A 26,821-nucleotide genomic window follows, 5' to 3' on the forward strand; every position below is an offset into this window, starting at 1 on the left:
ACTGCTGGAGAGGAGATGACTGAGAAAGAGAGCAATTGGAAAGGGGACTGGGACAGAGAGAGAAGAGCGTAATAAGGAATAGAGGAAGAGGGAGAGATCAGTGTGTGTATGAACCAAGGTTATTATAGTAAACAAACAAAAAAATCCTAACAAATAAAATCCAATTACAAACCCGTTTTGAAATACTAAAACTGTACTGAATGATATGACTCCAAAACGAACTAGAATAAAATAAAATTCATCACGAATTAGGTTCAGTTTTATTATTTGTTTTTCTCAAAATATTGGGGTTTTCTAATCATCTTATGCATTATTAATATCTCCAAAAACACAATAACTACAGGATAATACTAAAACTAAATATACATGTGTGTGTAAAACGTTAAAAAAACATCAAATCAGATTGATCTGACACTAACCGAAACAAAACTGAACAACTAACCTTGTGGGGACACACAATTCAGTCCCATTCAAAATTGTATTTTCCCTAACCCCTAAACCTAACCAATACCTTAATCCTTTTTAACACTAGCTCCTAACCCTAAACCTAATTCTAACACTAATTCTAACCTTAACCCTAAACCCCCTAGAAATAGCATTTCACCTTGTGGGGACTAACAAAATGTCCCTAGTTGGTCAAATTGTTGTTTGTTAACAATTCTTGTAGGGACTACTGTTACCCACAAGTATAGTGAAACATGTCCCCACACGTGTGCACGCACACACATACACACACACGTGCGCGCACACATGCACACACACACACACACACACACACACACACACACACACACACACAGCTTTAAGTACTGTAAAAGCTTCAGGCATTCTAAATGAGTGTGGCTATAGGAAAACATAACTGGCTCTAAGAATGCAAAGAACAAAGAGATTTTAACTTGTCCAACAATGTTATGGAAACACTGTAACCATCTGTACTGTGAAGGTTTCCCACACCCTCTCTCTTTCACACTCACAGAGATGCTTCAAAGGTAGGCTGCAAGAGTGGAGTGTGTATGATTGTGTGTGTGTGTGAGAGAAGGTGTGTGTGAGGGCGGGAGTAAGTGGACAAGTTCCTTTTTCATGGCCCGGCGCCCCAGGTGGGTGCATTTTCACATTTTAGGCCATTCCAATGGTCCTTAAGTGACGTCTCCACTCACCCGGGACACCGGGCCATGCAAAACGAACTTGTCCACTTACTCCCGACCTCACACACATCTTCTCTCACACACAATCATACACACTCCACTCTTGCAGCCTACCTTTGAAGCATCTCTGTGAGTGGCCTGTTCCTTTTCACTTCTTCCTGTGCCATCCAAGTCTGTGCATAGCCTAGTCAGTGGTCAAGTTAACAGGTTGCTAGTTAGCTACATGATTAGCTAGCTAAACAATGCATCAAACCCCCAAAAATGTGCGGCTCGCGAGTAGTTTAAAACGGCCTGCGGCATGCGCACGAATCCGCAGCAGAGAGAAAAACATAGCTCTGGTAATATTGGGTATAATTATATAATTTAATATGCCATAAGTTTTACATGATTTTGACTAGAGGCACACGGTCTTCAGCAGAAAGCGGTTTCATGTAAAGGTGCAAGCATTGACTGTAGCAGGTGTTCCGTGTTGTGTTCTGTGCTTAAATGGGTCTGTTCGGGAAACATGTGCGCTTAAAAGTGCTGCTCCATGGCTATAAACAGGTCACCCGTTAACGCGCTAATAAAAACACACAGCTATAGTAACCTTGGTTTGAATGTGTTTGCGTGCAGTGTGTTTGTCCCCACGTTCAGTATGTACGCCCAGATTGACTGTTGCCTCCTTGTCCTCAGGTACATTTGTGATGCACCTGGCAGCCTTCGATAATGACGACAACACCACGGCCAATGGGATGGTGCGCTACCGGATCCTGTCCCAGACGCCACACAGCCCCATTCCCAACATGTTCACCATCAACAGCGAGACTGGAGACATCGTCACCGTGGCAGCAGGCCTCGACCGCGAGGTCAGTAACCCTGGTAACGCTGGTGGGATGTGTCCTCGGTGAGTTTTTCTGGTCAGGTCAAAACAACTCCTGGCTGTCCACATAAGAAATTAGAATAATGTGAAGGTGAATAGCAGTGCTGCAACTGCCTCCGGGAAAGTTATGTAACAGAATCAGGCGGTGAGTTGTTTTATTTCCATTGTATTTTTCAACTCAAAAGAGGTCCATTTTTGGGCCTTAAGGCATGTGTGGTTCTAGCCCATCTAGCATACATGTTCTTCATGGGTGTCTGTCACCACACCTCACGCTCTGCTCAGTGTTTCCCAAGCCGCCCCCTTGAGGTCAACTTGTTTATGGAGCTGTCACGTTATGACAACATCCTAACATCTTTATTTAAGTGACACGGATGTCCCTGTGACAACACTGTCAACGCCCTAAAGGGAATCTCTCTGCTGCATCACCCTAGCTACCTGTCACTGCTGACAGACCTATTAACAGCGCATCATGGAGCCTTCAGGTGTGTGTGTGTGTGTGTGTTTGTGTGTGTGTGTGTGTGTGTGTGTGTGTGTGTGTGTGTGTGTGTGTGTGTGTGTGTGTGTGTGTGTGTGTGTGTGTGTGTGTGTGTGTGTGTGTGTGTGTGTGTGTGTGTGTGTGTGTGTGTGTGTGTGTGTGTGTGTGTGTGTGTGTGTGTGTGTGTGTGCGTGAGTTCGCACCCTTGACACCTGTCAAACACACACTAAAGTACATGGAAGGAAGGAAGAGAGAGGCTGATGAGTTGGACATGGAAAGAGAAAAGGAAGGGAGGGATGAGAGATAACGACAGGTAGCCTCTAGTGGTTAGAGCGTTGGACTTGTAACCGAAAGGTTACAAAATCGAATCCCAGAGCTGACAAGGTCAAAATCTGTCGTTCTGCCCCTGAACAAGGCAGTTAACCCACTGTTCCCAGGCCGTCATTGAAAATAAGAATTTGTTATTTTAACTGACTTGCCTAGTTAAATAAAGGTAAAATAAAAATATATAAAACATATAACTGAGTGATACAGAGAGGGAACAATATGAAACAATATGGGAGACACAAGAAAGGAAGGAAGGGAGGGATGGATAGAAAAGGAGATAAATTGATGGAGAAAGAGGAAACATTTTAGCTTAACCCCTGCTTGTTGTTCCACATCTCTCTTATCCGAACACTGCCAATCCAACCTGATTCATTCCCAACGTTGGATTAGAGCTAACACACACACACACACACACACTGTACACAAGCTCACACTGAAACACACACAAACATTATTTCTTTCTTTTACACACAAACAAACTTTCTGTTGGCGCACACCAATGTACTTACCTCAGAAAGTTTCCTCCAGCATTCCCGTAGAGAACAGATAAGAACACCCTTACCCTTGCAGAAATCTGAGTGCATATATACATAAACATGAATACTTAACAGAACAGGAGGCTGACAGAGAGCGAATGAGAGAGTAGCACAGGCTTCGCTGTTACTCTAGCCCAGTTTTCAGAGTTTAGCTACAGTCTCATAAAGGTCTCTCTGCCTGCCTTTCCTCAGGAGACGCCAGCTTAACGGAGGTTTTCTCCAAGAAGCCAGATGTCTAAGTGTGCCCTCTCTCTGATCTATCACTTTCTCCCCTGACTCCTCTCCCCTACCACACATGCCTTTCAACGCATTCCCTTCTTCCTCACTCTTCCCATCCACCGCTATAGTCCTCTTATCCTTAGCTCTCGCTTTCCTTCTTCTTCGTCTTAAAAAAAACAAGCTTGTACGCTACTCGGCTCATCCCAGCCTCTGTATCCTTCCTCTGTCGTCTTTTCTCTTTCCCTTTGTTTCGCCGTGGTCTAGGAACGGTAGACTCAGTGGCAGCAACTCTGTGGAGAAGCAGCTCGTACAGTGCAGGGCAGTGTGGGGCGTCAGGGCGTAGTGTGGAGAGTGGTTGGTGATCTGTCGTGGTTTCGAGAGGTTCCGAGGTGCTCTACATAATTAGTGGCTTGTCTAATTAGTGGGCCTGCGGAACACACTGCAGATTCTCCCTGATAGGACTGGCGGGCCAGCTAGGGCTCCTGAACAAGATGTGTGTTTGTGTGTGCGTACTTGCGTGCATACGTGCACGTGTGTGTGTTCGTGTGAGCGCACATCTGTGTGTGCATGTGTGTGTGGTGGGGGGTCGAGAGGCTGCTGAGCAGAGCTGAGCTGAGCTGTCTAATCCTTCTGATGTGGATTCACAGTCTAATTGGGATATTTACTCTGTAATTAGCAGGTGAGGGAGACACTGGGAGTGTAATTGGGAATCCCAGGGAAGAGACACATTATCCTGACAGCTCCCAGGTCCTGTCCCCTATGCCTGCCTGCCTGCCTGCCTTGCCTGCCTGTTTGTCTGCAGCCTGGGACAGGGGGAGAGAGGGAGGGAGGTATACACACAAACAAACTCAAAAGGGTTTTCATAAAAACACGGTATAATCAAATCTCTATGAATAGGGCAGCATTCTAAGGTGAATGGGTTGGTTTCAGCACCATGGACAGCTCACCAGAGCGCCATAGCTGTTGTGGTTTCCCATTTATGTTGACCTTAGGACCATGGACAGCTCTTACATGGGCTGTTGTGTAAAGCTGTGACACATTCAGCTTCTCTCAGCTGATTCTCAACTCTCTTCCTTTCTGGAGAGCATCTCCACACAAAATGGTGGCTGTGAATTGTAGGCTACACATAGGAGAGCTGGTTGCCCCAACGCAACACGTGAGGAAAGAAGAACATTAACCAATTTCTAAAAAGGCTGTGTGAAGAGTAGGGGGAGGAGGTAAAAAAAATGGAGGGAACATTTCTCTGTGTTCCCCCAGGTAGGAGTGCTGTTCTGTACAGACAGCTCAAATAAACACTTTCAGCGTTCCTTTCCACAGTGCTTGGGCTCCCATTAAGATGAGTGATAGGGGCCGAGGTAGGGGCCAAGGTAGGGGAGGGAGAACAGTCATGGGAGGGGATGAACAAGCCGTTTTGCTTCTAATTTCGTCAGAGACATACCGGACCCACACTGGCAAAGCTGTTACCAGGCTAAAGGTTTGTGGCTGAGGAGAGAACCACAGTGGGTGTAGAGGCAACCTAATGTGTGTGAGAGAGAGACAGAATGTGTGTTGTGTAAAATGGTTTATTATTTCTGCACAACCTAAATAAGAGGATACATTGACCTCCTTGAACTCGTTATGCAGTTTTGTATGATTGAACATTGAGTGTTGTTGTTTTTTCACTGTGTGTGTAAGTTTGATTTCTGGTTTCTCTTCTTAACTGTCTCTCTCTTCTCTCTGTGTGATTGTCCTGTAGAAAGTGTCCCAGTACAGCATCATAGTCCAGGCCACGGACATGGAGGGCAACCTAAACTTTGGCCTGTCTAACACAGCCACCGCCATCATCTCTGTCACAGACATCAACGACAACCCGCCGGAGCTCACCTCCAGAACCGTGAGTAGAGAGTAGGGCTGTTGCGGTGACCCTGTTACCACCACACCAGCAGTCATGAGTCATGAGCGCAGTGAAATTCCCTCAGGACGTGCGTAGTATCCAACTCGCTAAGGCTCAATTGTCCTTCTAACCATTCTGACGTCACTGCAATCAAAACAGTATTGTGCTTTTACAACTCACCTCACTGCGATTGATCAATTTGAAGAAACACTGCGATTGATCCATTTGAAGCAAAAAGTTCAACATCAGGTTGAAACTGAGTGGAAAACATGGTGATTGTGAATGTGGCTTCAAAGCCTAACAACGAAATGGACAGTGCTTTCTAAGGTGATGATCAATTCAAAACACTCATATGCATATTAGAGCTTATACATATGCATAGGCCTATATATGCCCGAAAAAAAGAAAAAAACAGAATTTAAATAACTATTATGCTGTTCGTTGTACAATACATAGCCTACCGCATATTACGCACCACGGAATAACATTTTTAAAAATGGTTTAAGATGTCTTTAATTGGTCTAGCCTATATTCCAAAATGAAACAAATTGTAGTAATGGCCTTTGAGTGTGGACTGTATTATAATGCATACTGGATGGACTGGTTACCTTATGTGAGGGAGAGGCCTGGGCAATGCTATTGGTTCATTGCTTGTGCAGGGCGGCTTTCCCGAGTTCGCTTACAATTCTAGTGGATTTGTATTTGATTTTGAATAGCCTAGTAATAGGGCTTTCTCCCCCCCCCCCTTCATAATTAACAGGGTGTCACATCAGGCTACCGTTAGCTATAGAATATCTCACCACCGTGCGTTTCCATCTCCTCACCTCTCTCCTTCATTACTTTTCTCAAGCATGCAGAGAGAGAGGAGGTGTCAACAGATTAATGAAATACGTTTAGTTGTGAAAACATGTTACTTTCGATGTTCCCAAACAGATTTCAGACAGTTTCCCTGCATTAAGCACTTGGTAGCTGAAGGAACAGGGTTGGGGAGCCCGTGGCATACAGCGTTTGGTATGGGAGATGGAGGACTGGAATACAGGGAGAAAGGGTAGAAGACGAAAGATATAAGGCGAGAGGGGGAAAGGGGTGAAACACAGCCCTGGTATCATCTCAGAGACGGCGCGCACTCCTGACCTGAGTGAAATGAAACATCCAGTCGTCGACGTTCATCACCCGGAGAACAACAGCAAGCAGACTTAACGATGATTATAGTGGTGTAAATGGGGATGATCATTACCGTATATGGGAGAGAAAAAAAGGTCATTCCTGGAGTCAACCAAATCAAAGTAAAGAGCGATGTGTGTAACCAAGCAGTATGGAGATCAGCAAGACTAGCATACGTTGCTGCAAATGTATCCATACATCCTCTGGTCTTCCAGGGGATGTTGATCATTATACAGTAGTTCCCCCAGCAGCGATGAGTACCTCTTGAACAAGCCTGCTGTCCACACACACATTTTAGTCATTTAGCAGATGCTCTTATCCAGAGCGACTATGTAGTCGTGGTCCCCTGTGGGATTTGAACCAGCAAGCGTACCCTGGCGTTGCGAGTACCGTGCGCTACCAACGGAGCCACACAGGACACACACAGTCGTACCCTGGAGGCACCATGCTGCCAGACATCATAAATGTGTGGAGGGTTGCAGATAGGGGAGAGGAGGAGGGATGAGATGAGGGGAGGCGGTGAGTAGAAGCAGTATTCCTGATAGTTGGGAAATGAGAAAACTCTGAATGATTTGTTATCTGAATGGCTGGAATGGGGAGGGTGGCTGAAAAAGTATAAGAGAGGGATGGCTGAGAGTAAACAGCAAGGAAGGGGCTGTGATTTCGACAGCACAGTGCAAGCAATTAAGCAATTAAGCAGGCACTTCTGTACATAAGCAGGTACTTATGATTGTAAGCAATGATGCAATGGCTAGTGAAGGTCTTCACATTTTTCTTACTTCAAAGTACATCTAAAAAGGGATTATAGGTTCTATAGGTTTTTCCCCTATAGATCTGCACAACCTACTCCACATGTTCAAAAGGAACGATGTCTTGATTGTGTACGTCTTCACACCCCTGAGTTGATACTTGATGGAAGCACCCTTGGGCAGCCATGGCCGCTGTGAATCATTTTGAATAATATTCTATTGACTTTGCACAACTCTTAGGGCAATATTATGTCCATTGGTTTTGTCAAAATTGCTCAAGTTCAGTAAATGTTTGAAGGAATCATTGAGTCAGTGCCGAGACCTCTCAGGAACACTCAACACCCCTTGGAAAGCCATTCTGGTGTGTCTTTGGCATAAACATGTGTGCAATTGTCTCACTGAAACATGAAACTTTCAGAAGATTGAGGAGGTTTTTCCTTTAACTTTGTACCTGGGTTTTGCTCCTATCATATTTATTTTGATCCTGACAAACTCCCAGTCCCTGCCAATGACAAGCATACCCATTCCATGATGCTGGCACCACATGATGCAGCAACATTGAAAATGTGGAGTAAGTTATGTTGTTTGGTAGGAAATGAATCAAATTTAAAGTCCAGGTAGCAGATAATGGACATTATCATATATGTATGTAATTGGTGCTGTATATTAATTAATATACATTACCAGTCAAAAGTTTGGAGACACCTACTCATTCAAGGGTTTTTCTTTATTTTAACTATTTTCTACATCGTAGAATAATAGTGAAGACATCAAAACTATAAAATAACACATATGGAATCATGTAGTAACCAAAAACGTGTTAAGCAAATCAAAATATATTTGAGATTTGAGATTCTTCAAAGTAGTCACCCTTTGCCTTGATGACAGCTTTGCACACTCTTGGGATTCTCTCAACCAGCTTCACCTGGACTGCTTTTCCAACAATCTTGAAGGAGTTCCCACATTGTGGAGGCCAGGTCATCTGATGCAGCACTCCATCCCTCTCCTTCTTGGTCAAATAGCCCTTACACAGCCTGGAGGTGTGTTGGGTAATTGTCCTGTTAAAATCAAATGATAGTGGGGACTAAGTGCAAGCCAGACTGGATGGTGTATCGCTGCAGAATGCTGTGGTAGTCATGCTGGTTAAGTGTGCCTTGAATTCAAAATAAATCACAGACAGTGTCACCAGCAAAGCACCCTCACATCATCACACCCCCTCCTCCATGTTTCACGGTGGGAACCACACATGCGGGGGAACCTCTATTCTCCACAAAGACACAGTGGTTGGAGCGCTGCTGTGCCTTCTTCACGATGCTGTCTGTGTGGGTGGACCAATTCAGTTTGTCTGTGATGTGTATGCCGAGGAACTTAAAACTTACTACCCTCTCCACTCCTGTTCCATCGATGTGGATAGGGGGGTGTTCCCTTTGCTGTTTCCTGAAGTCCACAATCATCTCCTTAGTTTTGTTGACATTGAGTGTGAGGTTATTTTCCTGACACCACACTCAGAGGGCCCTCACCTCCTCCCTGTAGGCCGTCTCGTCGTTGTTGGTAATCAAGCCTACCACTGTTGTGTCGTCCGCAAACTTGATGATTGAGTTGGAGGCGTGCGTGGCCACGCAGTCGTGGGTGAACAGGGAGTACAGGAGAGGGCTCAGAACGCACCCTTGTGGGGCCCCAGTGTTGAGGATCAGCGGGGTGGAGATGTTGTTGACTACCCTCACCACCTGGGGGCGGCCCGTCAGGAAGTCCAGTACCCAGCTGCACAGGGCGGGGTCGAGACCCAGGGTCTCGAGCTTGATGACGAGCTTGGAAGGTACTATGGTGTTAAATGCCGAGCTGTCGCCGATGAACAGCATTCTCACATAGGTATTCCTCTTGTCCAGATGGGTTAGGGCAGTGTGCAGTGTGGTTGAGATTGCATCGTCTGTGGACCTATTTGGGCAGTAAGCAAATTGGAGTGGGTCTAGGGTGTCAGGTAGGGTGGAGGTGATATGGTCCTTGACTAGTCTCTCAAAGCACTTCATGATGACGGAAGTGAGTGCTACGGGGCGGTAGTCGTTTAGCTCAGTTACCTTAGCTTTCTTGGGAACAGGAACAATGGTGGCCCTCTTGAAGTATGTGGGAACAGCAGACTAGGATAGGGATTGATTGAATATGTCCGTAAACACACCAGCCAGCTGGTCTGCGCATGCTCTGAGGGCACGGCTGGGGATGCCGTCTGGGCCTGCAGCCTTGCGAGGGTTGACACGTTTAAATGTTTTACTCACCTCGGCTGCAGTGAAGGAGAGTCCGCATGTTTTCATTGCAGGCCGTGTCAGTGGCACTGTATTGTCCTCAAAGCGGGCAAAAAAGTTATTTAGTCTGCCTGGGAGCAAGACATCCTGGTCCGTGACTGGGCTGGTTTTCTTTTTGTAATCCGTGATTGACTGTAGACCCTGCCACATACCTCTTGTGTCTGAGCCGTTGAATTGAGATTCTACTTTGTCTCTATACTGACGCTTAGCTTGTTTGATTGCCTTGCGGAGGGAATAGCTGCACTGTTTGTATTCGGTCATGTTTCCTGTCACCTTGGCCTGATTAAAAGCAGTGGTTCGCGCTTTCAGTTTCACGCAAATGCTGCCATCAATCCACGGTTTCTGGTTTGGGAATGTTTTAATCGTTGCTATGGGAACGACATCTTCAACGCACATAAAGAAATTCCATAAGCTAACTTTTAAAAAGGCACACCTATTAATTGAAATACATTCCAGGTGACTACCTCATGAAGCCGGTTGAGAGAATGCCAAGACTGTGCAAAGCTGTCATCAAGGCAAAGGGTGGCTTTCTTTGAAGAATGTCAAATCTCAATATATGTTGATTTGTTTAACACTTTTTTGGTTACTACATGATTCCATATGTGTTATGTCATAGTGTTGATGTCTTCACTTTTATTCCACAATGTAGAAAATAGTTTAAAAAATAAAGAAAAACCCTTGAATGAGTACAGATTTGTCCAAACTTTTGACTGGTACCGTATATGGTTTCTAACTTAGAAAAGTATTTTGTACATCCATTGTACAATGGATGTTCCCTGCATATACAAACCACAAAGAACGCAAGATCTTAATTTCTATGACTCACACAATCTTTATAGAAAAAAAATCTAATTGAATCAATTACATTTGGAAAAACGAATTTGAGTGTACATTAGCAAGCCAGCAGCAGCTGAAATAGAAAGTGAATTCTCTCCTCCCTTCCTCCCCACTTTTAGCTTGTGGCTATCAAGTGTCTAACTGGCTAGGTTTAGGATATTTACTAGCCCATACCAGTGACAAACTTAGCTATGTTAGTGACATAATTGTTGTTACATTTTGACACAGGCCCTTGAGCAGGCGTATTCATGCATGTATGTGTATTTCATTAACCCTGTGTCAGTCATTAAGCCACGCCGAGCCCCCCAGTGTCCCAGGGGCGAGCTGAGCTGATTAATTCAGCTGTTTATCGGAGCTCCAGTGCAAAAAAAAGGAAAGAGCTTACGCAGGTGGAGCGCCTCACGGCACAATCATTAGGAGAGAGCTGAGAGGTGAGGGAGAACGGGGGAGGGAGAACGGGGGAGAGAGGCGCCGTACGACAAGAGCAGGGGAACACGGGGATATAGGAAAGGTAAGAGACAGAAATGCGAGGAAAGAAAGGGACATCAGCAAAGGTGGTTTATTATGAAGCTTCACATATAATATATGTATATCCGACAGTACGGTATGTTTTGAAGCCATGTGGATGTCTTGTCAGCATGACTTTTAGCATGTGTTTTTTCTTCCTATCTGCAGCTTCTCCGGGTTGTGAGGAGGTGGGTGTGTTGGGGAGCTGAGGTGCTGAAAACAGCAGAAGTATCATTTTCACGCTGGACGTTACCATAGGAGTTAGCATTAGCATGCACCCTGGGGGGGGGCCTATAAGATCCTTACGAGGATGAGTTAGCAGATTTGCTAAGCATGTGTCAGGCGTAGAGCTCATCAGCGCTATGTTGCGCCACCGCCACACAGCAGGGGCAAGCACAGAGAGAGGGGTGGAGAGGGAGGAGAGGAGAAGGTTGTGGGCTGCAAGGCCTGAAAGTAAGTAGATGGGGATAAGGTGGAGGAGAGAAAAATTAACAATAGAAGGTGGTGGGTTGAAGGGGAAGAGAGTGAGGAGACAAATGAAAGCCGACTAACATTTTAATGGCAGAAATGTTCCTTCCAACAGTCATTTGTTCAATAATATCACCACTTCTTTACTCCACTGACCATCAATGCACATTGTACAAATGTTCCAGAATTGGATCTGCTGTGGCATCTATGATGGACTATTCTAGCTTTTCCATATCCATAAGGAGAACACACACGGTCAGGACCACTGTAAATCAGACCCTCTTTATTTAAAACTATATTAGGATTCTACAGTTGCGGTAGCTGATTGATGATAGTAGTTTGTAACGGATGGAGTCTCATCAACTGTATTTTTGTTGTGTTGAAGTGCATGTCAATCACCCAGCACAAATGGGAGTTAGCTGAATAAATGCTGTGGCGGATATTGATGATGATCGCCCTTGTTATTTTGCAAAGTGGAGGTCTTGGATTCACAATGAGCAGGGCACTTTTTACAAGCTCCCTCTACAAATCATCCAGTTCACCAGTGGGCTACATAAAAGCCACTTTGTCGACAATGAAGGCCATTAAGCAAATATTTAGTGTTTGCAGCAAACCCAATAAATCTATCAAAGCGTCCCAGAAATAGAAAGTTTCGGAGAATTTCTCTTTAATGTTACAGATTAATATTTCATCAGGCCTATCAGAGGCTGACCTATTTTTCAAGGCGGCAAGGCAGGCAGGCAGTGGGTGGGGTGTTTATGTGTTTCAAAGTGGATGTGTTCATCTGTTTGTGTGATTATCTTTGTACTTTTGCCTGTGAGTTTAAGAAAAAAGTAGATGTGTGTGTGTGCATGCGTGTGTGTGTGTGTTCCCCGTGCTCAGTAGTGAGGAATAATCCCAGCCAGTAGGAAACACCAGCTTGGCCTGGATCCTTTTCTCCTCTCTCATCCTGACATCACCTGGGCTCCATGATGAAGCTCTCTGTCACCCCCATCTGCCCCTCTCCCACCGCCCCTTCTCTCCCCTGCCTCCCCCTCTCCCCTTTCCCCCTACCACCCCCTCTCTCCTCTCATCTGCCTCCCCCTACCTCCTGCTCTGCCTCCCCCTCCACCTCCTCACTGCCAATAATGTGACGGCAGGAAGAAGACAGTCCTCGTGCACTATTACTTTCACTGTGTGATTATTCCTCTGTGGGCCTGGAACACCTTAAAATGACACCCCTCTTAAGCACAGACCCACTGGGCACAGACGTCAGTTCAACGTCTATTTTTATTTACATTTGGTTGACTTCTCAACTAACATGAATTCAACTTGAAATCACCCCTCCACCCCCAAAACAATCACAGTGTAATTGGACTTGTGAAATTCCCTTACGTTGAGGACTTTCCACATTGATTCAACAAATTCTTTTGTTGAAATTACGAGGAAACAAAGTTGACCCAACCAGTTTTTTTCTCCCATGGGGACAGTGGGGACCCTTGTTCTGTAGACTCTATAGCAACCTTTGAGTTTGTGAGTGTGGTTATGTATGGTCCCTATACTGTATGTCCCTAAATGTCCCTATTGTAGAAAAAAACTTTCCTCAAATCAGCATGGAGAATACCCTGGCCTAGCCAACAACAACATCAAAACAGACTTAGTGAAGAGTGTATATACACACACACACACACACACACACACACACACACACACACACACACACACACACACACACACACACACACACACACACACACACACACACACACACACACACACACACACACACACACACACTGCCTCTTTATCCAATCCCAGCAGACGAACAGGACCACCCCGGGAACCCTCTTTTTCCTGAAGAATGTCATTGGTTCTCTAGACGACCATCATGCTAGAGCTTCCTAATCTCACTGTGTTTGTGTGCTGGGTCACAGAGTGTCTCGGTGGGGGGGGCTAATGTTATTGTGTGTAGTCTATGCAGACAGAGAAGGTCTCCTGTGCCTGTAGGGCAGGGATCATCAGCTAGATTCGGCCACAGGACGATTTTTTTCTTGAGCGGATGGTTGGGGCCCGGAACATAATTACGAATCATTTATAGACTGCAAATTGACTGCAAGAAGCCCAAACAAATATAATATTTGACAACAAAAAAAATATATATTTTTTTACATTTGTATACTATCACATACAGTATGTTTCTCTATATCTACAGTATATCTCTCTACTTTCCCAACATGTCAATCACTTGGAGCTGATTTGCTGTTGTCTATACAGTCTTTTATATCCAACAATTAAAATAATAAAATCACCCGCGGGCCGAATTCGTCCCGCAGGCCGCCAGCTGGGGGGGCCTAAATGACAGACTGCTAAGCTGTGATCAGTTCCCAACCATAACAGACAGACTGACTCCTCTGCTGTCCTTATCAGGACAAAACACATGTGTTTCTGCAGGACATCTAAAAACCCACTCAGAGACACACAAACACATGTCCACTGCCGCTTAAGCCCTCCCAAAAGCAGGCCTTTTCTCTCTCTCTCCATCCCCCGCTCCCTCCATCAGTCTCTCAGAAGAACAGAAAGATGGGGAGAGGGCAATAAGAAAATTCTTCAAAATGTGGAGGCAGAGGATAGCGCGGGTGTTTAGCTTTGTTTATTGCCCCTAACGCACCGGAGTAGCGCTCGTGGAGTGACGGGATAGTTAAGCCAATCGGCTGCCTACTTACACAAAGAAGGAGGCGGGGGAGACTTCTGCTAACTCCTCTCATCTCTCTCTCTTCCTCTTTCTTACCCCTCGCAGTTTTCAGGGGAGGTCCCAGAGAACCGGGTCAATGTTGTGGTTGCCAACCTGACCGTGATTGACCGGGACCAGCCACACTCGCCCAACTGGAATGCCGTGTACAGGATCATCAGCGGAGACCCGATAGGTCACTTCACCATCATCACCGACCAACACACCAACGACGGCATGGTTACCGTAGTGAAGGTAAGGCCCTGTGAGCAATCAAAACAATGGTACATGATCTCCGACAACAACAAAAATGCCGTGGAGAGTTTTGTCTATAGCAGATTGGTTCAAAGCTGTTCCACGGAGACTTACATGTAGGAAAGTAACAGAAAAAAAAGAACCCAATTCTGTTTGACCTTTGCTCTGAAAAACATTTCATATTGAATGGGCAGGTGGTGCTAAAAACAGTGAACAATTCCACGTCCATCAGCAACTACGAAATCTGGTGATGATCTGGTGAAAACGGATATTCTCCAGGTCTCACCTAGACCCACTTATCACATACATTTCAAAGGCACACTTCTTCACCGAGCCTACAGAAAGGTCAAGGTTGAGTGAGGACTGTTGTTGTCAGGTCTATATCGTATGATATGTTATTTTAGTAACCATACGACATGTCCTTGTGAGGTTGATGTAGCACATTCAGTGTTATCCCATTAATCTGTGTGTTGCGTGTCAGATCTATAAGTCAGTGTGTGTCTGCCCCAGGCTGTACACTAGCTATAGGCTGGGGAGGGGCAGCTAAGGACACAACACAATGGGAGCTTTGACTTTGAAACCCCCTGGCTAAGTCTAATTGAGGGATAGGGTAGGTCCTTCACAAGCACATGGGCGCGCATGTATGCACCAACCTCGCACGCACACACACGCACGCACACACACACACACACACACACACACACTGTGAACCCGTACACACATATATAATGGCTACTAAGACCATTGCAACAAATTCGATATTGATTTCTCATTTACAAATTGCAGTGGTGTTATAATGTTCTAGCTACTGAGGTGGATGGATACAACAACACAGCTGTGTCTTGTCATCCTATCCGTTCACCGTTTTAGGAACAGGCTTGTGTGTGAGTGTGAGTTTTTGTGTGTGTGCGTGCCTGTACAGGTATACTGTATACGGCGTGTATGTTTTGACTAGTTTATTGATGAGCTGCCCCTGCAGAGCCAGTTGTAATTCCTCTTTCTGCTCCTTTTGTCTGTCTGTGTGACTCTACAATAACATTTTGAGGAATGGCATTAACACCCCTCTATTTCTCTCCGCACCTCAGGCACTGGCATTTTGCTTTCCTTCATTATCTCGAGATGACTGGATTTTACACTGAACCAAAAATATTAACGGAATAAGGGTTGGTCCCATGTTTTATGAGCTGAAATGAAAGATCCCAGAAAGGTTCCATATGCACAAACAGTTTATTTCTCTCAATTAGTGTACAAATTGGTTTACATCCCTGTTAGTGAGCATTTTGCCTTTACCAAGATAATCCATCCACCTGACAGGTGTGGCATATTAACAAGCTGATTAAACAGCAGGATCATTACACAGGTGCATCTTGTGCTGGGGACAATAAAAAGCCACTCTAAAATGTGCAGTTTTGTCACACAATGCCACAGATGACTCCCGTTTCGAGGGAGCGTGTAATTGGCATGCTGACTGGAAGAATGTCCACCAGAGCGGTTGAATGCTACCATAAGCCGCCTCCAACGTCGTTTTAGAGAATTTGTCAGTACGTCCAACCGGCCTCGCAACCGCAGACCGCGTGTAAATACGGCAGCCCGTGACCTGCACGTCCGGCTTCTTCACCTGCGGGATCGTTTGAGGACAGCCACCCGGACAGCTGATGAAACTGTGGGTTTGGACAACCAAAGAATTTCTGCACAGAATCCGTCTCAGGGAAGATCAGCTGAGTACTCGTCGTCCTCACCAGGGTTTCGCGTGGGCCGGCAAAAGCTCGAGTCAACGAACACAATTGCAATTTTATCGATGACTATTTGAATGCACAGAGATACCGTGAGGAGATCCTGAGGCCCATTGTTGTGCCTTTCATCCATCGCCATCTCCTCATGTTTCAGCATGATAATGCACAGCCCCACGTCGCAAGGATCTGTACACAATTCCTGGAAATATCTCAGTTCTTCCATGGCCTGCATACTCACCAGACATCGGCCATTGAGCATGTTTGGGATGCTCTTTCACAGCCATTGAAGAGGAGTGGGGTAACATTCCACGGGCCACAATCAACTGCCTGATCAACTCTATGCGAAGAAGAAGTGTCGTGCTGCATGAGGCAAATGGTGGTCACACCAGATACGGACTGGTTTTCTGATCCACGCCCCAACCTTTTTTTTTTAAGGTATCTGTGAACAACAGATGCATATCTGTATTCCCAGTCATGTGAAATCCATAGATTAGGGCCTAATGAATTGATTTTCTTATATGAACTGTAACTCAGTAAAATCTTTGAAATTGTTGCATGTTGCGTTTATATTTTTGTTCAGTGTAGAATACTTTTCATCACTACTCGCTCCCTGATGTACAATTGAGCAGGCAGGCGGGCGGGCTGCCGTAGCAACCCCAGGGAGGATATCAGGAAATCATAAATTAAGAGCCAGGAGCAGCGCGAGGAATAGACCGTCTCAACAAGTAAACAGGAAGGCTTTGAGTCTCTCTGGGGAGCGGAGCCGGAATGGCTACCAACTCTAATCGGTTTCACATCAGACAACCTGGAACGCATAGGTAGCAGGGAAACTGGGGAAACATCACAGAGCCGCATTTGAATTCTTGTGGTATGTGTTTACTGAGGAGGCCTCTCTGGCTGCTAGTGGAGGCACATCGGCAGAACACGCTGACATCTCTCACATGCTTACTGAGACAGCTCCCCTGGGACCCATCGCTGCTCAGTAAACAAGGACTGAGGTCTTAACCCGCACATGTCACACGTGTAGAGAACTCTCTGCGGAACCAATAAGAACACCAATAAGAAATCCTGGATTGAAACAGAGGCACCACAGAATCACATACAGGCAAACATACACACACATGCGCCCGTATGCACACGCACGCACACACACACACACTATTTTGCCTTTAATAAGTCATTAGGATATGTAAATTCAAGAAGCCTGTGATGAACACAGGAAATGATAGGGGTGACTACACACCAGAGAGAAGAAAGGAGAGGAGCGGGAAGGAGGAGGTGAGGAGTAGACGGGAGAGTTGCCAATGAGGAGAGGAGGCAGGGTAGATTATATTAGGAGGAGGGAGGGAAGTGAGGAGAAGGGGGAGCAGGGGAATGGAAGCGCTTAGGAGGAGAGGGGATGAAGAGCAGATTCGGGAAGGAGAAGAGGAACAAGAGGGATGGAGTAAAAGGTGGAGGGGGAGATGTAGTGAGTGATGGATCACAGGAAGAAGGTGGAGGCTAGGTTATTGACCTTTAACCCCTCGTTCTGCTCTCCTCCCCTAGGATGTGTGTGTGTGTGTTAGTGAGCCTTCAGATACGCCGGACCTCCCTGTGCACTGAACACCACTGGCTATGGATCAAAGAGCTCCGAGTCCACCACTGGTTCACCCCACACAGACACACACAAAAGGGCAGGGCACGTACTCAGAGACACAATGGCAGGGCACGCCAACACCAGCCATCTCTTCTTATTACTTGTGCACGTACACACATACCCCACCCTGGCATCTGTCAGATCCAATCCCCTCATCACCCTGGCTGCTTGATTATGAATGCTTTTTATATCTCTGCCCGTCGTGTCCGTTCGCTGCTAACACTGAGGCGATGCAACACACAGATGTGCTCCAAATCATTACAGTCACAATCAAACCCAGCAGACAACAGCCCCCTTGGCGCTAATCATCAACCGGATAGCTAACTGTAATCAGACCGAGCATCACGCAACACCCAACATATTTGTTTTTGTGTTTCTGGTTATTTGAATCTGGGTTTGTGTTGTCTTCATTAAGCCAGCCCAGAGCTGTCGCTCCGTTTTAGGGTCACAGGGCAGATCGCCCTTGTAGGTGGCTGGAGCTAGCCGACACAGACACGCATACGTACGCACACACGCACGCGCGCACGCACACACACACACACACACACACACACACACACACACACACACACACACACACACACACACACACACACACACACACACACACACACACACACATACAGTGAGGAGTTTACGCAGCGTGAACTGAACAGGGAGCACTACAGCAGCCAGTCCATGAATAGTTTAAGGCCTGCCTAACCCACTCAGTGTTAGCAGGGTAACTACAGGTAGGGGTATAGAGGTCCCTCTAAGTTTAACGGTAATGTTGTTCAAATTCATCCCAGCTATCGCAGAAGCTAGCACTGCTCAGCACCAGGACTCAGCTCTCTCGCTCTCTCTCTCTGTGCGTGTTTAACACCTGTAGGTGGAGGATAGAGGGACTGAGGCACTGGAGGAGAATGTTTAAGTGTTCTGAGGATGGGTGGGGGTGGGGGTTAGATAGCACCGTGGGTTTGGTCCCTCTCTTGTTATTTCTCTCCCGTATATATTTCTTCTCACCATAGTGCAGGGTTTCTTTCCAGCTTTTCTTTCTTCCGGTTTATTCAACCCTTCCTAGTATTCTCTTATTATCCATCTCTCTCGCTCTCTCGTCTCTCGCTACCTCATCATTGATTTGTCCTCTGTTTTGTATTTGCCTTCCTTTTTCACTACAGCTTTGCCTCTTTCTCTCTCTGATTGCTATTACCGTTTGACGGACTGTGAGATGACTGATTGTAACCTAATTATCTCCACCTCTCCTCCTCTCCAGCCGGTGGACTTTGAGCAGAACAGAGCCTTCATGCTGACGGTGGTGGTCAACAACCAGGCCCCGCTGGCAAGTGGGATCCAGTCGTCCCTCCAGTCCACATCTGGGGTCACCATCTCTGTGGTAGACATCAACGAACCGCCCTACTTCCCTACTAACCCCAAGTCCATCCGCTTTGAGGAGGGCGTCCCCGCTGGCACCTCTCTCACCACATTCTCAGCCAGCGACCCTGACCGTTTCATGCAGCAGAGCATCAGGTACTGGACACACACATTTACACACACACACACACACACACACACACACACACACACACACACACACATACAGACACACAAACACATTCACACATGCACGCACACGCTCACACTCTTTCCCAACCCTGACTGCTTCCTGAGCTGAGCATTAGGTACAGTGGGGGAACTATGCAAACAAACTGTCTCTCTCTCTCTCTCTCTCTTAAGATTTCTATGTAAACTCACTCAGTACAGAGCTGCCCTTCCCCCTGTATAAACTAGCAGTAGTGGCCAAGTGCCATCTTAGGGTTTATACAGTCAGCAAAAAGTAGTTGCATAGTGAAGCAAAAAAATATATGTTTTATATAGTATGTACAAAAGCTTTTTTCTATTTACATTAGCAACGGTATGCCACATGCCAAGAGAGAGTTCGAGGGCTTGGCGATGTGACGTGACATGAATGTTCTACCTCAATAGCTCAAGTGTACTGTAAATATCACAGTAGCCAGTAAGCATGCAAACTCTTCAACTAGCTAACATTATGCAAGCACCTTTTCATCTACTGTGTTACACTCTTGATTAATGCAATAAAACCATATGACAATCTTGAATAATGCAACAAATCACAAGCTTGTGCAGATATTTAAAGGTTTCTTTTCTCGTCCACACACTCATTCAATTTATCTGCAAGACCATTACACGGGGAAAAGTGGCACAACCGCTAGCTAGCTAGCTAACGTCAAGTAACAACATTTGTTTCATCAAGTCGCTAAATTATCATAGCAAGAATGAACGTTTACCCCTTTCGGGCGAATATAAAAGTACAGTAATGCCATCATACATTGTCAGTCATCACAGAGCTCGGCAGCTAACAAACTAACCAAATGTCTGCATCCTCCTCACAGACTACCAATAGCTAATGCTAAAGTCAGCCAACGTCAGCTGAACCGTAGCTAGGTTGCTTTTTAGCCTACTACCGTATTGACGTTACCTTTGAACACGTTTCCCCAAATGGCGGCCCGCGCTGGTTTTATTTGGTCCCCCACGATATGGGGGGGGGGGGACATAATACTAAAAACACCACATTTTTGGGGGGCATTTTGGAAATCTCTTCCCAATTTCTACCACGCATAATAGAGAGACGGGTGATCATATACAAATGTAAGCAAGGTTTGAGAAATTCTTGTGTTTTAGTCAAATACTATGCTCAACAAAATATAAACGCAACATGCAACAATTTCAAAGATTTTACTGAGTTCATGTATGGGAATCAGTCAATTGAAATAAATGTATCTGTTGGTCACAGATACCTTAAAAAAAGGCAAGGATCAGAAAACCAGTCAGTATCTGGTGTGACCACCATTTGACTCATGCAGCGCAACACATCTCCTCCGCATAGAGTTGATCAGGCTGTTGATTGTGGGATTTGGAATGTTGTCCCACTCCTCTTCAATGGCTGTGCGAAGTTGCTGGATATGGCGGAAACTGGAGCACGTTGTCATACACTTCGGTCCAGAGCATCCCAAACATGCTCAATTGGTAACATGTCTGGTGAGTATGCAGGCCATGGGAGAACTGGGAAATGTTCAGCGTCCATGAATTGTGTATGAGGTGATGGTGGCGGATGAATGCCACGACAATGGGCCTCAGGATCTAATCACGGTATTTCTGCGCATTTAAAATGCAATTGTGTTTGTTGTCCATAGCTTATGCCTATGCATACAATAACCCCATCGCCACCTTGGGACACTCTGTTCACAACGTTGACATCAGCAAACCAATCGTCCACACAACTCCATACACGGGGTCTGCGGTTGTGAGGCGTCTTATGGGAGATAAATTAAATTCTCTGGCAACAGCTCTGGTGGACATTCCTGCAATATGCATGCCAATTTGCTGCTCCCTCAAAACTTTTTTAGGGTGGCCTTTTATTGTCCCTAGCACAAGGTGCACCTGTGTACTGATCATGCTCTTTAATCAGATTATTGATATGCCACACCTGTCAGGTGGATGGATTATCTTGGCAAAGGACAAATGCTCACTAACAGGGATGTAAACACATTTGTGCACACAATTTGAGAGAAATAAGCTTTTTGTGCGTATGGTACATTTCAGCTCATGAAACATAGGACTAACACACATATTGTGTTTATATTTTTGTTCAGTGTATATCTGTTTGAGTTTCCTGTGGTCAATTTACAGTCTAAAAATTACTTCTAATTATGTTCTGGACCCCTACCATCCTGTCAACAAAAAATCGGCAAGCAACTGAATCTAGTAAATGATCCCTGCCTTAGAGCAAACCATGCTCCAAGTTTACATTGCAGTACTTTCTCTAAATCTGTAGGCAATCTCTTGTAGTGAGAATAGGGCCATACGTGCACGGATACAAAATGAGAGAGCAGAGAGAGAGAGGGAGGATGAAAGTGAAATGGGGACCATGGTTCTTGGCAGTGTCCATCTCTCAGCAGTCCAGTCTGCCAGTGCTCGCTCGGCGCAAGCACAGGGCACTGCGTTAGGAGGGCACGAGGGTTAATGGGGAGCACTGCCCCCTGGGTAACCGAAGCCATGTGTATTCTAAAGGTATAGATAGGACACACACACACATACAGCATCTTGCCCCTGCTCGAAGGCCTGACACAGCAGTCTGTACACCTGCAGTGTTCCCAGGGCTCTCACACTATTGGCTGTGAATCTAAACCAACCTTTTAAAGCCATCTGTGGAGCACAGCAGTGTCTTCACTTCCTCAATGTCAGCTGATTTATGACATGATTATGTTGATTATGATGTAGGAGGGAGGGGCTACATTTTTCTTTCACACATACTTGCAAGCACGCACATACAGTCACTCACTTAAACACATGTGTGCAGTGGTGGAAAAAGTACCCATACTTGATTAAAAGTAAAGATACCTTAATAGAAAATTACTAAAAGTAAAAGTGAAAGTCATCCAGTAAAATACACATTCAGTAAAAGTCTAAAAGTGTTTGGTTTTAAATATATTTAAAGTGGCAATCAGCAGTAGAAACAAGAACAAAGTGACATCCCTTACCCCTGTTTTGGTAAGAAGCTGGAGCTGGAGAAATTTAACCACTCTCAAATTCATAAACAGAGCTATGGATGCAAGGACTAATCATCCATGATATCAAATGATAGTTTTAACCATATTGTGAGGCTGTATAGTGTTTGTTTACATTTTCTTTGTTGGAGTAAAACAAGTTTATATTTGGGGATCTGATGGTGTACGACAGTAAAACTAAGCTCATGAGGCATTTATAAGTTATATTCTTCAAGAATCAATAGGTGCATGTCATTCATTTATACGTCCAAAAATGGATGTAGCAACTACTGATTGCCCCTTTAAGTATGAAAAGTAAATCATTTAAAATTCCTTAAATTAAGGAAACCAGGCGGCACTATTTTTTTTTAATGTTTGTTTTTCATTTACGGATAGCCAGGGGCACTCTCCAAAACTCAGACATTTCAGGGAAAATGTATTGAGTAAATAATATGTAGTGAAGTAAGAGTACAAGTTCCCCCAAAAATGACTTAAGCAGTACTTTAAAGTATTTTTACTGAAGTACTTTACACAACTGCTAGTGTGTATGTATGGTGTTTGTATATTTTCTCCCTGGCTGGGTCAGTCTGGTTACTAAGTGGATTGCTGTGTCTATGAGAGGGCCAGGCCATCACCTCCCCCAAACCCCACATTCATCATCATGTACCCTTTTCCTCTCTCTCACTCTCTCTGGGGCAAAGATCTAAACAAATTTGCCAGTTAATTGCACTGCAAATTAGTGTAAATTATAATTTAGGAAGACGCCAAAGTCACCAGCTGGTCTCTCTGTCTTGCTGCAGCTCTCTGTCTTTCTCTTCTGTCTCTCTTTGCTTTCTCTCTCTCCCCCTCCCCCCTTTCCCTCGTTCTCTCCCGATCCTTTTCCGTACACCAGTTTTAGTCCGCAGTACATCTTGGAGATAAGTTTGAGTAGCTGAGGCACACTGCGCTCTGTCATGGCCTGCCTCACACATTCACACTCTCTCCCCTTTTCTTTCTCTTCCTCTTTTCCTCTCTCTCTCTCTCTCTCTCTCTCTCTCTCTCTCTCTCTCTCTCTCTCTCTCTCTCTCTCTCTCTCTCTCTCCACCCCTCTCTCTCTCTCTCCACTCTCTCTCTCTCTCTCTTCTCTCTCTCTCTCTCTCTCTCTCTCTCTCTCTCTCTCTCTCCACCCCTCTCTCTCTCTCCACCCCTCTCTCTCTCCATCTCTCTTTCTCTCTCTCTCTCTCTCCACCTCTCTCTCTCTCTCCATCTCTCTTTCTCTCTCTCTCTCTCTCTCTCTCCACCCCTCTCTCTCTCTCTCTCCATCTCTCTTTCTCTCTCTCTCTCTCCACCCCTCTCTCTCTCTCTCTCTCTCCATCTCTCTTTCTCTCTCTCTCTCTCTCTCTCTCTCTCTCTCTCCACCCCTCTCTCTCTCTCTCTCTCTCTCTCTCTCCACCCCTCTCTCTCTCTCTCTCACACACACACACACACTGATACACAATCTCCCCACCACAATCAATTCTCCTGCACATCTAGTGTTTTACCGTAGCCCAGCCCTGGCACCTTAAGAAACTAGTGGGACAGTTTGCCCACATCAGCCTCCAATGTGGTTTCATCTGAGAGGTCCCGTGTGGCTCAGTTGGTAGAGCATGGTGCTTGCAATGCCAGGGTTGTGGGTTTGATTCCCACAGGGGACCAGTATGAAAGTATATGCACTCTGAATAAGAGCGTCTGCTAAATGACAAGAATCTGTATTACAGTCCTATAGAGTGAGAGCTGTAAAAAGGCATCGGGCTTGGATCATGCAGGGAAACGGATCACTTGGATTCTTATTCCTCAAAGGAAATGTAATCATACATAATGAATGTGTGCTAAGTCATGCCAATCAACCAAACCATGTATTATCTTGTTTGTAGTCAGCCATTACACTCCGTCCTCACAATCAGACACGGGGGAACAGAAACCATGCAATGTTTTGATGGGGGTTTTATCTGTGGTTTTTTGTTTTGTTATCAGCTGAAACTTTTGATCGGAAGCCCATCTTAGTAGCCAGTGAGCAGAGTTTGTGTGTGTTGACTAGCTAGCAATTTGTCACGACTGATTTTTTGGAGTGACTGGTTTGAGGAAGAACTCCCTTTGTATGTGTGACTACTGCCAGGTTCAAAGGTCAGAGATCTCTCGATGTGACTGAGGGAGACCAGACAAATGTAATGTGAGTGCAGGAAAGAGGAAGGGTGCTGCTGAATAAAGAGAAAAGGAAAAGGCAATGAACAAGATGGAGAGTGAGAGGAGGAAAAGCAGGGTTGGAGATTTGAAAGAGGGAAGGGGGAGGTCAGGACCAGAACTTGACAGTTTTTCTTCACGACTAATGGCAGGCAGTGAGTTCTAGGGGTGGTTGAGGGGGGACAGAGGCCAGGGTATGGGGGAATGGGGGGGGGAAGAGGGGGAGGCTTGGAGAGAGGAATCAGGCATTACCTGTCAGAGCCAGACGAGCGAGGCGAGGTGTGAGATTGGAGATGCACGCATAAATGATTACCCAGACCACCCTGCATGGGTTGGAGGAAGGTGAGGAGGACATGTTTTTTTGATTATCAAGGACAGGCTTTGGAAAAAATAAATGTTCTTCCTCCTACCACTACTATCGCTAACCCCAACAGACTTCATACTAGATCGTATTCACTCCTCACACCCACTTGCCAGTACCACAAAGCTGTCATATGGATAGAGAGACTGATCAAGGTAGTATGCAGACGATGGAATTATGCAGCTTGGATACTAACACATAATATAACTTGCACTTGGCACAATGGCTGTCGGGTACAGACAGTAGAGAAGCAGTAAGAACCAAAGAAATGAAATGATAAAACTGCCCACCAACCCCAGGTTTTGATATCAGCAATGAAATCATAGAATTGACTCTGGCCTGCCAAGCCAGATTGCTGTTACTTGAAAAGTGCTTTTCCCAGTCGTGTTCTGTTGGGTCAGTTGGAGAAGGCAGCAGTAGTGTTACGCTGGTGACGGTTCTTTCACACACTGACTCGCTCACCAGCTGCTGTGTTCGGGCCGTGTAGAAAGTGTATGTTTGTTTCGTGTGTGTGCAAATCACATGGGATCGCTGGAGGCTGGAGGTGGGGAGACTCCGATCCGTCGGGGTAGATTTAGCTCGGCGCCAGTTCCGTAACGTATCCAACGTCTGTCACTGCGGCAGCCCAGGCGTCCCAACAGAAACAGGAAGTGACACTTCATTTGCTGACTGCTATGGTGACTGCCAATCACCCAGGCAGTGGGATTGGCTCACAGTGTGGCGTGACTATAATGCGGTCACTATGGGTACGACGAAGCAAAAGCCAGCACAGCTTTCCCTTGGATCTGACACATCATCCTCCGTTAGGGCTGACAGTCACGTGAAATCCCAGCTGAAAATCTGACATTCAAACTAGAAATTAATTAAGAGGAAGTGATGTTCAACACGAGCCGCCGAGATTGAGATCTGCACTCAGGACCCACTGAGGTGCCCTTAATGTGCCCGATTGTTTAAAGAAAATGTCTAATTACACACCCGATCGTCTCTTCAATGCGGGGGGGAATTGGCTTGCGCTGGAGTGCTATAATGCACTTAATAAACTTGATCTAAGTTTTATTTTAACTGTGTTAGGCACTGTTCGGGGGATTTAATTAATGAGTAATGTTCGAGCGTCAGGCTCTGGGGAGCAGACCTTTTGTGTAATGTACTTTATCATCACAGACCTCTAACTTTTAATGTTACCAGATAAGCGAGGGGGAGAGAGGGACGAGAGAGGACAGGACCATAATGGAGGTGAAGGGCGAAAGGGTGTGTCCATTTCCCCCTCTCTACCTCTTTATTTCTCTATTACCTGCTCACCAACTCCAGCCTCAGCTTCTTCCTCTCCTTCTCAGGTGTGACTGCTCTCCACTGGAGACCTAGAGTACAACCTGGACCTGCCTCCACAGACAGACAGAGACCTAGAGTACAACCTGGACCTGCCTCCACAGACAGACAGAGACCTAGAGTACAACCTGGACCTGCCTCCACAGACAGACAGAGACCTAGAGTACAACCTGGACCTGCCTCCACAGACAGACAGAGACCTAGAGTGCAACCTGGACCTGCCTCCACAGACAGACAGAGACCTAGAGTACAACCTGGACCTGCCTCCACAGACAGACATAGACCTAGAGTACAACCTTGACCTGCCTCCACAGACAGACAGAGACCTAGAGTACAAACTGGACCTGCCTCCACAGACAGACATAGACCTAGAGTACAACCTGGACCTGCCTCCACAGACAGACAGAGACCTAGAGTACAACCTGGACCTGCCTCCACAGACAGACAGAGACCTAGAGTACAACCTGGACCTGCCTCCACAGACAGACAGAGACCTAGAGTACAACCTGGACCTGCCTCCACAGACAGACAGAGACCTAGAGTACAACCTGGACCTGCCTCCACAGACAGACATAGACCTAGAGTACAACCTGGACCTGCCTCC

At 45.8% G+C, this 26,821-nt stretch overlaps 1 protein-coding gene across 1 annotated transcript in view; it reads left to right on the forward strand.

The window, feature by feature from the left end:
• Nucleotides 1-26,821, forward strand: part of LOC135504639 (cadherin-4-like) — a 362,186-nt gene that overhangs the window by 315,684 nt on the left and 19,681 nt on the right. Inside the window, exons 8-11 of the mRNA XM_064923378.1 lie at nucleotides 1,818-1,990; nucleotides 5,297-5,434; nucleotides 14,233-14,418; nucleotides 19,040-19,293. Of these exons, the coding sequence (XP_064779450.1) occupies nucleotides 1,818-1,990; nucleotides 5,297-5,434; nucleotides 14,233-14,418; nucleotides 19,040-19,293 (751 nt within the window). The remainder of the gene's footprint in view (nucleotides 1-1,817; nucleotides 1,991-5,296; nucleotides 5,435-14,232; nucleotides 14,419-19,039; nucleotides 19,294-26,821) is intronic.

This window comes from Oncorhynchus masou, chromosome 18 (genome assembly GCF_036934945.1).
Source record: "Oncorhynchus masou masou isolate Uvic2021 chromosome 18, UVic_Omas_1.1, whole genome shotgun sequence".
NCBI lineage: Eukaryota > Metazoa > Chordata > Actinopteri > Salmoniformes > Salmonidae > Oncorhynchus > Oncorhynchus masou.